At 33.4% G+C, this 14205-nt stretch overlaps 2 protein-coding genes across 2 annotated transcripts; both read right to left on the bottom strand.

Annotated features, from left to right (window-relative positions):
* Positions 1 to 3659: 3659 nt before the first annotated feature.
* LOC138330059 (uncharacterized) lies at positions 3660 to 6140 on the bottom strand. Its single transcript, XM_069277437.1, has 4 exons — positions 5696 to 6140; positions 5291 to 5461; positions 4836 to 5102; positions 3660 to 4671 (listed from the first exon to the last, which is right to left on the bottom strand). The coding sequence occupies exons 1-4, from the start codon at positions 6134 to 6136 to the stop codon at positions 4150 to 4152; spliced, it is 1401 nt and encodes a 466-aa protein (XP_069133538.1). The 5' UTR covers positions 6137 to 6140; the 3' UTR covers positions 3660 to 4149.
* Positions 6141 to 10167: 4027 nt separating this feature from the next.
* Positions 10168 to 13457, bottom strand: LOC138330058 (uncharacterized). Its single transcript, XM_069277436.1, has 5 exons — positions 13268 to 13457; positions 12200 to 12648; positions 11820 to 11990; positions 11361 to 11627; positions 10168 to 11194 (listed from the first exon to the last, which is right to left on the bottom strand). The coding sequence occupies exons 1-5, from the start codon at positions 13341 to 13343 to the stop codon at positions 10673 to 10675; spliced, it is 1485 nt and encodes a 494-aa protein (XP_069133537.1). The 5' UTR covers positions 13344 to 13457; the 3' UTR covers positions 10168 to 10672.
* Positions 13458 to 14205: the final 748 nt, after the last annotated feature.

Below are 14205 nucleotides of genomic sequence, written 5' to 3'. Positions count from 1 at the left end.
ATTAATTTTTCAGACTACTTGATAACATAAAGTGCGTTTAAACGTTCGATTTTTTTTATTTTTCAATGGATTATTTTGTCTAAATCAATACGCAAAGTCGAAGTCTCTATTGTGACGTCATAATTATTCGGATTTTCGCGCCATTTTTGGATTTTTCTTCATAGTATATGACGAAAAGAATGTGCCAATCAGAGAGTTGAATTTAGTAAGAAAACAAATTAAGATTAATTATTCTAGATTCTAGAGTAGAAATGGTATATTTGATTACTTAATTTATTTACATTAGATGGTTAGTTACATGCACCCTCGATATACTCCAGGGGCTACTTTCATTGCCGTTTTATCCACCCTTGAGCTACCTCATAGTAAAACTGAAGGCGTGCTAGGAGAAAAAAAACTGACACTAATCTCAGGCCTGCAGTGATTTACATTGATGTACATCAAAAGAACCAAATAGAATAATGTTACAATGTGGTTGACTGTACATGTGATTTTTTTTTTAAATTGGGCGTCGCTCACCTTGTACCCTTTTAAGGAAATAGTTCCAGGCCTATGATTAGCCAGTTTTTTTTCTCCTGAACTGTCTTCAATTTTACTACATCATACAGGGGAGAATTAACCGACAGCGAAAGTAACCCTTGGAGTATCGATTATGAGCTACACGTGGACCCATAGGGAAATGTGATGGTGATCTATTTTATAAAACCAATATTCTATAGTACCGTATGACCGATTATTTTCATGACACCGCTGAGCATTTTGATGATCGTAAAACTTTTTTATCGGTGAAACAATGAAATATGACCGTGTAAAGTACTCTTTAGTCAGATTTTGGGTATTTTAGTATTTGTTTAAAAACAAATATCGCGAAATTTTTGCACCCGTGAAAGTTATCAGTTGTACGGGAGAAGACATGATGAGTCAAACATATCCCGACTAAAAATACCTTGTATTCGCCCATTTTTGAAAATAAAATAACTCAAACTACTACTTTCTCATACAAAAAAAGAAGAAGTTAATGAACTTTTCTGAGAGATTTTGAATTTTTGCTTTTTAGTCAACACAACTAATATATAATGTACATGTATATACCATATTATCTGTATATTGCAAGCTTTAATTTCTTTGCAGTGTGGGTTTTTTTGTTATGTTCACATTCACAAAATCTGCGCAAATGGATAAAAAACTGAATCAATACATAACTAAACATTTTGAAACATTAATGTTTCAGTCTATAATCAAAATAACACTTAAACACACAAAACAATCGCTGGTACTCTACAACGGCATTCAGGCTTCATTAATGCGTACCATTATAATTCATAACTTGTTCGCTAATTTAGTGAAGTTTCTAGAATAATTATGAATAAAATGTCATTATTTATCATAGACAACAGAGCGAAAATCCCGCCAACATCTTCAATGTTGACATAGCGATAGTTACTGGTTTTGAACGAATCGTCTTGTTTTCGAAAGCACACGTAGAAATGCATGGATGCCACATCGCGAAAATCAGGAAGAATTGGAGAGTGGTTGTTGAAAGGACAAATGGCAAAAGTACATCGTACATATCGCGAAAATCAGAAGAGTGGAAGAGTTTTGTTGGTAGGACGAACGGCAAAAGTACATCGTACATCAACACTAGTAATTTAGCAATTCATTTAATACAAATCCTTTACATTATATATGCCGTATTTTTTATAATATTCAAGAAGAGCTTTTAATATTTTATTCGCCACCAAACATTACCCACATTTTGATAATTACAATTCATTTTTGTACTTACATTGCATAGGCTTCAACTTTACAAGTACAAATAAAACTGAAAATCCAGTTTCGCACTACTGTAAAAATCATTATATTTGCATCTACAATTAAATAAATTGAGTACATACGATCAGACCATGAAGCCAGGTTGTGGCCTACTATTTTATTTCACATTTATACAGTGTTATTGTTACATGTAATTGTAAAGTGATTTCTCAAGGTACATTTCGATATAAACATACATACATGTAAGGTTATAACAACATTTTTACAGTGCATGAATTTTGTTTTGTAAATTTTGTTTATAAGGCATCATACATGTCTGTCTGTTCAGTTAAATGATAGTCACGACTTCATTCATATGCATGTCAGAATGTTCACTCAGTTATGGGTCATACAACTTTAAAGAATAGTATGACCTTTTTTCTGCAGGTTCTGAAATAACAGTATGGTAGGCATAGATTAAGTCTCTGGTGACCAATAGTTCGGCCAACGTCATCGACGAATAAAGCATTACTGGTGACATTTTTATTTGTAATTTCATGAATATCTCCCATCTTCGGAATGATCGACAGAAATGGAAGCACCAGTGAATAGTAAAAAAGTTAATTGCAATTTAATATTGTCAATAGATAATTTTAATTAATTTTCTTGCTCCGCAGAGAAGGACATACAGAATGTGTGAAATGGTGATAGGATGTTTTGTGTTATCTTAAAGTTGTTCCTCAACATTCGTCAATGTCGGTCTCAAAACTTTCTTGTTGTTTTTCATAGCCAATTTTGTTAATTTGCTTTTTCATACAAATACATATATACATGACGTGTATTTTTTGTTTGTTGTTGTTTTTTTCATTGATCTAAACTTTGTTTAACTGATTATAAAGAGTTAGCTAACAGCTATGTTCGTATGAAAGTCAGTTTTCTCTTTTTGCCTAGTTTGTGCTATTTGTAACATCCTATCCAGACAATACACCAAAGTAACATATCATACCCTGTCAATAACAGAAATAAAAGGGAATAACATACATGTATTTATTACGATAACGCTCCAAGTCTTTATTAAGCTAGTCGTACGCACACAAAATACGTCATAACTAAATATGAAAATGAATTCCTACCATTTTCCTGTTTCAAAAATAATCCATTCGTGTGCTTATTTATGAAGTATTAATTTATTGTTTGTTTTTTAGAGTGTTTGTGAAGTATTGTTTATTCTATTTGCGAAGTATTGTTTATTTATGTTTATATGGTTTTTTTATGAAGTACACATGTATTGTTTATTTTATTCGCGAAGAATAGTTTATTTACGAAATATTGTTTATTGACGAAATATTGTTTAATTTTGTTTTTATGCAGTACATGTATTGTTTCTTTGGGTTTATTTATGCAATTTTGTTTGCTTATGTTTATTAATGAAATATTATTAACTTGTGTTTATTTCTGAAGAATTGTTTTTTTATATGATACACAGATATAGCATTTACACATTTCTTAAAATGTTAACATTGCTTATCAGAGTAACCCATGCACCGTATAAGGTGTCTTAACACCCCAATGGAGTTTTCGCATGACAGGGTATTTCATTTACGAGTAACACTTTTTTGTAATACCGAGAAAAACTCCATACAAATTTAGATTTCGGTTTCTACTAAAACTGAATTTATGGTTATAAACTCATTGTTAGAAATGTCATATTCAGCCATCACATGTGTAAATCTTTTGATTATTTCACCGGAAAAAAGTCTTATGGGGGTAGCTAATATGTTGACTTCAAAAGTATGTTCTTTTATTGTTGGAGCTACCATTTGACATGTACTTTTCAGTAGTGTATTGTTAGCGTTCATCCAATTGATGAATTTAAAATTTTATAATATGTATTCTATATTTGTATTACGTCTCCTTTTGAGATTGTCCACCTTATAGTATTGATCATTGATCTAATCGGAGTACATCATCGGGTCACATAGTCTGAAGTCAAGTTACATGTATGCATAAAATGTATATATTTACCCTTCATTTATCAGAATGTTGCCATGGTAGCATACTCGTCCCAAAATCTGGCGAGTTTATCAAATAATCCTGCTATTCAATACAAAGCTATTATACATATATTAAATAATAATAATGGAAAATTGCTACTTTTATCAGTTTTATTTTATCAAATACAATATAACAATAATCAATAACATGTACTATGAAATTGTATATCAATATTAAAATAATAAATATAAGCTATCCTTGTATTTACATTGCACTATTCAATAAAACGACTTCAGTAAAACAAAAAACTCAGTTTTAACAATAATGTGCCAATTAGAACAGTAGGTGTACGACTCAGCATGTTTATTTATTGTATGAAATAATAACTGTCTTGTCACAAACTTAGAAAACATCGTTAGAGATATGGACAGAACCTTTGATAACAGATCTATGTGTTGTGCGCAGACTGCCTTGGCGACGCCATGCGTAGTCATAGCAACGTAATGAATTGATTGCCTTAGCTTTGCTGTTTTTTCTGTTGATAAGTTTTAAACGTCGCACAGCGACCGAACAACCTTTAGAGAGAATGTCCTCAATTTGGCCACGAATGTCTTTTTGTCCAAGTAGACGATGTTCCCATTTGCCATCGTTTGTCAATCCGTGACAAAGTTTTGAGTACATGATATGCCGTTTGTGACCGGCAGCTGTTTGAACTGAGAATTCGTAAAGGGTCGGTCTTGTCAGCCTCCCATCAAAGATATGTTTCCTTCTGTAACCAAGATGACCACCATTTCTTTTCTCCCATAATTCACTATCAGTTTTATCACATGACAGGCACGTTTGCCAATTACTCCACCTTCTGCCGGATAGAGAGAAGCTTGATTCAGGTACATTTTCTCTTCTCGGTTTCGGTGGCAATTCTTTCTGCAATAACAAGGAAATACTGCCACCATATTGAAAAAATCTTTGAATGATGAATATTTTTTGAGTCTACCAAATACAAATATGCTCAGAAATAAACTCACTATAATGTAAAATTACTTGCCATGTGGCCTTCAAATGAAATCTAAATGTCGAAATCTGTTTACCTTGGTCACTTTGCGATTTTTCACTCCTGTTCGTGTACGCTTAGACGCCGAAGAAGTTCTGCCTAGTTTTTTCTTCATGGCCGTCAATGATGGTACTTTGGTGAGGGACGGTGGCTTGATCAGGGGCACAGGTTTTGGTACCGCAGTTGTGTCCATTTTTGTGTCGTCATGACTACTATCAGCCCGCCGGAGAACCCCAAACAGATTGTCCAAATCTTTGTGAATACCACCTGTAGCCTCTCGAGCTCTCACCTCCTTTTCGTAATCCTGAAATGTACCAGATGAAAAATATACATTTCCGATTACACAAGTTCCCATTAATGTTCTGCTTTCTTTATACGATACAAAATTGCGAATTCAAAAATACAAATACAAGATGGTTAATAAAACCAGCTGACCTCGATGTCGTAGTGTATAAAACTACCAAGTAAATTGTTATATTAGGTTTGTTTTACCTGTAGAAATTCTGCTCCCTTTTCTCTGTAGCAGATCGACATGATGAAATCAAATAAATTGGTGAACTGGGCGAGTTTAAGGTATTGGCCATCAGTTTTCTCGGCTATGGTTTCGTAGAAATGGTCTGCTCCTGAATAGTTCTTGCACTGGACAGAATAAATACGGACACCCTGAAATCGAGTGATAACTTCTATGAAAGTCATTTCTTATAATCATTCAAAAACTATACAAAAATGAATACTTGATGATGTATTTGTAATCCAATGCATGTTTTCTCATGCGTATATTTGCAAATACAAATTAGTAATATTGGAATGGTTTTATTACACAGTTTTATTCGTAATAGCAAGCCAATTCATTACATGTCCGTAAAACATTGGGCAACATTGCTAGCTGCATCGTACCATTTTCGATAGGTTGTCTGCTTCCGTTCTCCAATTTAATTTTTTCTTGTTTTGGGGATATCCAGGTTCATGTGGGTTGTTGTCCCCAATCATGACCAGCGCCCTTTGTGATCCTGGCGTCCAGTCCAGACTTTGGACCTCGTGCAGAACCAGCTCGTAACATTCGTCTGCGTCGCCGCCACCTGTCCTCCCGACGTCGTTTACCCACTTACACAGCGTCGCAACGTCGGTGGAAAAGTCGATATGTTTTGTGATGTAGTTAGATTTGTCACAGTAATCGCCATGAGCGAAGACAGCGATCCTGATTCCGGGAATGTCCGCTTGAAGACGTTGGATCATATCCTGGATCCGTCCCCGTACCTCGTCCAGACAGCTGTACATGGATCCAGTTGTGTCGAAGGAAAAACATATTTCCTGTAATCCGCCAGGTGGTACTGCCATTTTGAATTCTGAAATAAAAAAAAATATTGCACAAATTTGCATTAAACGTTGTATATATTATAGTTATAAAGTATGTACATATTTAAGAATATTTTGAAAGTTCATATCTCAACACAACAAATCAGATAAATATCTTCTATAATTATATGAGAACGGATGGTTACATGAAGCAATGGTTATTTTTATAAAAATAATTATCAATAGCAAACGATCACCTTAATTTGAAAAGCTGAAGAAACTATTGATTTTGCTCTTCATGATTTCAAATGGAAAAACAGAACCCGTGGATATCTAAACGCAATAAGCTGAGCTAAGGCACATATAATTTTTTTTATTTACAAACAGTAATTTGAATTATTTCTTACAGATCTCTGTTATATTAAATAAATAAATATATAGGCCTAATAATTATCATAATAAAAGAATATGGAAATTATTAAAAAAAAATAGTTTGATAATTATTAATAATGCACACAATCAAATAGAAAGAAACTTGCTGCATGTATACACCTATTTTTCAGATATCAGATATATTTATATTTTTTTCATATTTTGATTCTTATATGAATATCGATACAAATAAAAATCCTTACCTTTAAATGATAGTTGATAATATTGTAGTGCGTCTGTGATCAACAGTTGTGTGTGAAACTGTGTATTGGACGGCTCATATATATACAGCCCGGCCTGGTGACGTCACATCAGAACGAACACGAATAGCTGACTCGTCGGGAACGAGACTGAACATGTCCTCGGTTCATTCATAAATTCTGTATCAGGTCGAGCAACGAAAACACCAATATGCGTAGGGTTCCGAATGTACTACAAATATTATAAGAAGAAGCATGTCTGACTGTTTTTTCTCTCATACCTAGAAGAGGTTCATGGCTACCTGCGTCATGGGGTAAACTATTTTTACAGGAAACAATCCTTGGATTTACTAAAACCCCAGAGGATAACAAACCAAAACAAACAAATTACAATTATCATGATTTAGAGGAAATAGACACTTTTATTATTTCATACAAAAATGGCATAAAAACATATTAGTATAAAAAGCAATACAAAACGTCTAATTACATTAGAGAAAAAAAACTACTCTCTATCTTCATCACGTGAATATGAAGTAGAAGAGAAATTCTACCCTCGGGAACACACCAAGTCATTTCAAACCCAATAGACAATCCACAGTGTTATACAACAGACTTTTTGAGATTATAGACCCAGTCCCTCATTATCTACAATGTAAAGAGACAGTCTTATAATATATACAAGTATACAATATTCTAGCATCTAGCAAAGCGTATAAATCAATACCAAAAGATAGATGTATAAGATTCATAGCTCTAAATCATACCTCGATAAACTCCAATGGATTAACTTTCATTGTCGAATTAACCCCTCTCTGGATATATGACAAAGAAAAAACTGGAAGGCAGTTCAAGATAACAAATGACACGTGCAATCACAGTCCTACATATTTACCTTTCCTAGGATGAACATGCGAAATAAACGCGACTAGAATAAGGGGTTCTTCTGTCAGTTTGACCTGGTGTATGCAGTTTGAAAGTCCTGGCTCGCACTCCTCCTATTAATCGTCAAAGGAACTACAGAAGCAGACAAGTACTATTTAAAACAATATATAATAAACAAATTAAAAACAGTAATCTTCATCATCATGAACCAACTGCATTATATTTCCTTTTCACCACACAAACACGAAACACAACGAAAATATAAAAAAGATTTTTTTTCTGATATAATATTTAATCATGCTTTTTAAGTCAAAGACAAACTAACGTTACGGTATACTTTAATTTTCCATTTGTAATCTCTTCGCATTCATGAATTCTCCGTAAATGGATCCACAAGTAAATAAATTAATAATTAAACATTTTGATCCATTAATATTTCACTCTATTATCAAAATAAAGCACGAAAAACACACGCACACACACACACACACACACACACACACACACACACACACCTCACACACATACTTACACACCCTAACACACACACAAATAAAAACAAAAACAAATACATGACAAAAAATCAGGAAGAGTCCTTTACATTATATGTGCCGTAATTTTCATACGACTGAAGAAAAAGCTTTTAATATTTAATCGTCACCAAATATTACGAATATTTTGAGAATTACAATACTTACAAATAAGATGTTTGCATCTATAGTGCAGTGAATTGAGTATATAGGTTAGACCATGAAATCAGGTTGTGGTCTACTATTTTATTTCAACATTTTTACAGTGTTTATTGTTCAGTAATTGTAAAGTGATTTCTGCAGGTATGTTCCCATCTTCAACGTACATAAAGCATATAAACAAAATTTTACACTTGCATAGTATTTTTGTTTTGTAACTAATGTTTATAAGGCATCATACATGCTATGTCTGTTCCATTTGAATAATAGTCACAGCTTAATTTAATCAAACATCGGATGGTTTTCATGTCACAATGTTCGCCCAGTTATGGGTCATACCAGTTAATCCAAATAATTACGATTTTTTTTCTACGGGTTCTAACATAACGTTAAGTAGTAGGCAAATAAATTAAGTCTCTGGTAGCCAATTACATGCAGATTTTAAACACCTTCATCTCTTTCGGCCAGCGTCATCGACGAATAAAGCATTACTGGTGACATTTTTATTTGTAATTTCGTGAATATCTCCCATCTTCGGAATGATCGACAGAAATGGAAGCACCAGTAATAGTAAAAAAGTTAATTGCAATTTAATATTGTCAATAGATAATTTTAATTAATTTTCTTGCTCCGCAGAGAAGGACATACAGAATGTGTGAAATGGTGATAGGATGTTTTGTGTTATCTTAAAGTTGTTCCTCAACATTCGTCAATGTCGGTCTCAAAACTTTCTTGTTGTTTTTCATAGCCAATTTTGTTAATTTGCTTTTTTATACAAATACATATATACATGACGTGTATTTTTTTTGTTTGTTGTTGTTTTTTTCATTGATCTAAACTTTGTTTAACTGATTATAAAGAGTTAGCTAACAGCTATGTTCGTATGAAAGTCAGTTTTCTCTTTTTGCCTAATTTGTGCTATTTGTAACATCCTATCCCAGACAATACACCAAAGTAACATATCATACCCTGTCAATAACAGAAATAAAAGGGAATAACATACATGTATTTATTACGATAACGCTCCAAGTCTTTATTAAGCTAGTCGTACGCACACAAAATACGTCATAACTAAATATGAAAATGAATTCCTACCATTTTCCTGTTTCAAAAATAATCCATTCGTGTGCTTATTTATGAAGTATTAATTTATTGTTTGTTTTTTAGAGTGTTTGTGAAGTATTGTTTATTCTATTTGCGAAGTATTGTTTATTTATGTTTATATGGTGTTTTTTATGAAGTACACATGTATTGTTTATTTTATTCGCGAAGAATAGTTTATTTACGAAATATTGTTTATTGACGAAATATTGTTTAATTTTGTTTTTATGCAGTACATGTATTGTTTCTTTGGGTTTATTTATGCAATTTTGTTTGCTTATGTTTATTAATGAAATATTATTAACTTGTGTTTATTTCTGAAGAATTGTTTTTTTTATATGATACACAGATATAGCATTTACACATTTCTTAAAATGTTAACATTGCTTATCAGAGTAACCCATGCACCGTATAAGGTGTCTTAACACCCCAATGGAGTTTTCGCATGACAGGGTATTTCATTTACGAGTAACACTTTTTTGTAATACCGAGAAAAACTCCATCATACAAATTTAGATTTCGGTTTCTACTAAAACTGAATTTATGGTTATAAACTCATTGTTAGAAATGTCATATTCAGCCATCACATGTGTAAATCTTTTGATTATTTCACCGGAAAAAAGTCTTATGGGGGTAGCTAATATGTTGACTTCAAAAGTATGTTCTTTTATTGTTGGAGCTACCATTTGACATGTACTTTTCAGTAGTGTATTGTTAGCGTTCATCCAATTGATGAATTTAAAATTTTATAATATGTATTCTATATTTGTATTACGTCTCCTTTTGAGATTGTCCACCTTATAGTATTGATCATTGATCTAATCGGAGTACATCATCGGGTCACATAGTCTGAAGTCAAGTTACATGTATGCATAAAATGTATATATTTACCCTTCATTTATCAGAATGTTGCCATGGTAGCATACTCGTCCCAAAATCTGGCGAGTTTATCAAATAATCCTGCTATTCAATATAAAGCTATTATACATATATTAAATAATAATAATGGAAAATTGCTACTTTTATCAGTTTTATTTTATCAAATACAATACATTTGTAACAATAATCAATAACATGTACTATTATTTTGTATATCAATATTAAAATAATAAATATAAGCTATCCTTGTATTTACATTGCACCATTCAATAAAACGACTTCAGTAAAACAAAACAAACTCAGTATTAACAATAATGTGCCAATTAGAACCGTAGGTGTACAACTCAAAATGTTTCTTTATTGTATGAAATGATAACTGTCTTATTACAAACTTAGAAGACATCGTTAGAGATTTGGACAGAACCTTTGACAACAGATCTATGTGTTGTGCGCAGACTGCTTTGGCGACGCCATGCGTAGTCATAGCAACGTAATGAATTGATTGCCTTAGCTTTGCTGTTTTTTCTGTTGATAAGTTTTAAACGTCGCACAGCGACCGAACAACCTTTAGAGAGAATGTCCTCAATTTGGCTACGAATGTCTTTTTGTCCAAGTAGACGATGTTCCCATTTGCCATCGTTTGTCAATCCGTGACAAAGTTTTGAGTACATGATATGCCGTTTGTGACCGGCAGCTGTTTGTACTGAGAATTCGTAAAGGGTTGGTCTTGTCAGCCTCCCATCAAAGATATGTTTCCTTCTGTAACCAAGATGGCCACCATTTCTTTTCTCCCATAATTCACTATCAGTTTTATCACATGACAAGCACGTTTGCCAATTACTCCACCTTCTGCCGGATAGAGAGAAGCTTGATTCAGGTACATTTTCTCTTCTCGGTTTCGGTGGCAATTCTTTCTGCAAAAACAAGGAAATACTGTCACCATATTGAAAAAATCTTTGAATGATGAATATTTTTTGAGTCTACCAAATACAAATATGCTTCATTTTATAAACTCACTATAATGTCAAATTGCTTGTCATGTGACCTTCAAATGAAATCTAAATGTCGAAATCTGTTTACCTTGGTCACCTTGCGATTTTTCATTCCTGTTCGTGCACGCTTAGACGCCGAAGAAGTTCTGCCTAGTTTTTTCTTCATGGCCGTCAATGATGGTACTTTGGTGAGGGATGGCGGCTTGATCAGGGGTACAGGCTTTGGTACCGCAGTTGTGTCCATTTTTGTGTCGTCATGACTACTATCAGCCCGCCGGAGAACCCCAAACAGATTGTCCAAATCTTTGTGAATACCACCTGTAGCCTCTCGAGCTCTCACCTCCTTTTCGTAATCCTGAAATGTACCAGATGAAAAACATATATATTTTCGATTACACAATTTCCCATGAAAGTTCTGCTTTCTTTATACGATACAAAATGGCGAATTCAAAAATACAAATACAAGATGGTAAATAAAACGAGCTGACCTATTGATGTCGTAGTGTATACAACTACCAAGTAAATTGTTATATTAGGTTTGTTTTACCTGTAGAAATTCTGCTCCCTTTTCTCTGTAGCAGATCGACATGATGAAATCAAATAAATTGGTGAACTGGGCGAGTTTAAGGTATTGGCCATCAGTTTTCTCGGCTATGGTTTCGTAGAAATGGTCTGCTCCTGAATAGTTCTTGCACTGGACAGAATAAATCCGGACACCCTGAAATCGAGTGATAACTTCTATGAAAGTCATTTCTTATAATCATTCAAAAACTATACAAAAATGAATACTTGATGATGTATTTTTAATCCTTTGCATGTTTTCTCATGCGTATATTTGTAAATACAAACTAGTAATATTGGTATCATAGCAAGCCAATTCATTACATGTCCGTAAAACGTCGGGCAACATTGCTAGCTGCATCGTACCATTTTCGATAGGTTGTCTGCTTCCGTTCTCCAATTTAATTTTTTCTTGTTTTGGGGATATCCAGGTTCATGTGGGTTGTTGTCCCCAATCATGACCAGCGCCCTTTGTGATCCTGGCGTCCAGTCCAGACTTTGGACCTCGTGCAGAACCAGCTCGTAACATTCGTCTGCGTCGCCGCCACCTGTCCTCCCGACGTCGTTTACCCACTTACACAGCGTCCCAACGTCGGTGGAAAAGTCGATATGTTTTGTGATGTAGTTAGATTTGTCACAGTAATCGCCATGAGCGAAGACAGCGATCCTGATTCCGGGAATGTCCGCTTGAAGACGTTGGATCATATCCTGGATCCGTCCCCTTACCTCGTCCAGACAGCTGTACATGGATCCAGTTGTGTCGAAGGAAAAGCATATTTCCTGTAATCCGCCAGGTGGTACTGCCATTTTTGTTTCTAAAATAAACAAAGATATTTTACTCAAATTTGCATCAACGTTTCACCCTGTATATGTAATGAAGTTCATGTATGTACATATTTAGGAATAATTGTTTTAAGTTTATATTTGACATATAATCCAAGTACTTTTGATATGTTTCCAGTTATAAAAAAATCAGATGAAAAATCTATCAGAAAATATGTTAACGAATGGTAATATGAAGCTTTATTAATAATAGTAAACGACGACCCAAAAATCTCAAGAAACTATGATGCTCTTCAGAGTTTCAAATGGAACAGCTAAACCCGTGGATTTCTAAATGCAATACGCCGAGATGCGGCATATGAATATTTAGTTTCATTCTTTAAATTACATTCAACGGAACTCTGTTGTAGGTACTATAAGTTTCATTTATAAATAAATAAATAAATAATATTAATTTCAGAACATAAAAAGTAAACAAAGAATCGTTCAATAATGAAAAAATGTAATACTATCATATAGACAGAGAGAGAGAGAGAGAATATTTCAGATCTAGCTAACTTATTGCATACATGTATAGTATACTTCTTCTTCATACTTAAGACTTTTTTTATACTTTATATATAATGCTATACTAAAGCAATCGATCCTTACCTTTAAATGATGGTTGATATCGAAGTGCTTCTGTGTTCAACAGTTGTTGTGTGAAGCTGTGTATTGGCCGGCTCATATATATACAGCCCGGCCTGGTGACGTCACATCAGAACGAACACGAATAGCTGACTCGTCGGAAACGAGACTGAACATGTCCTCGGTCCATTCATGTTTCTGGTCGAGCAACGAAAACATCAATATGTGTAGAGTTCCGAATGTACTACAAATTTATAACTAGCTTGTAAAATATGCGTAGCTCTAGAATTCCGAATGTACTTCAGCTACACAGAGGTTCATGTGGGGAATTTTCTATAATTAGCTAGTAAATATTAATGTAAACTCCATAGAGAAACTTTCCATGTTCTGTGTTGTCGTCAATATGATTACTCACATTATGAATCCAATATCTATATTTGCGTTAATTAATAAAAAAAATATAAATGGACGTATCCTTGATAAACATGATAAGAATTGTATAGTTCGCTATTATATACTATGTTTAACGGTATCCGGTATCTCTTTTCTCAGAGTTTTTCACTTTTTTATAGCCAAATTGTAAAATAACTTAATCTTATCGTTTCTAGTTAAAATCGCGAACATTGATAATGTGGCGCAAGGGCGGAGCCTTCTATTTGGTTTTATTGGGGGTATGTAAACATTCATGAATGTGCACATGTTCACTTATTTCAAGTGTTACTTAACGCGTATCACGGAAATGCGTTACAAAATGCTTGATGATTTGTTAACATTGCTTAGCATGTACAAATTTGATTAATAATTTTAAAGAAATCATAATTAATATTTACTTATAATTACCAAAATAACTAAATTTGACGACAAATTCGACACATTATTTTTACCTTAATTCTGGTGGTTACAGCTTATGTATAATGTACACAGAAATAAATTAAAATTTACTTTAAAATTAATTAACATTC

Source organism: Argopecten irradians, chromosome 8, assembly GCF_041381155.1.
Source record: "Argopecten irradians isolate NY chromosome 8, Ai_NY, whole genome shotgun sequence".
Classification (NCBI taxonomy): Eukaryota; Metazoa; Mollusca; class Bivalvia; order Pectinida; family Pectinidae; genus Argopecten; species Argopecten irradians.
The sequence above is the reverse complement of the archived record's forward strand: the minus strand, read 5'-3'. Positions and strand labels throughout refer to the sequence as shown.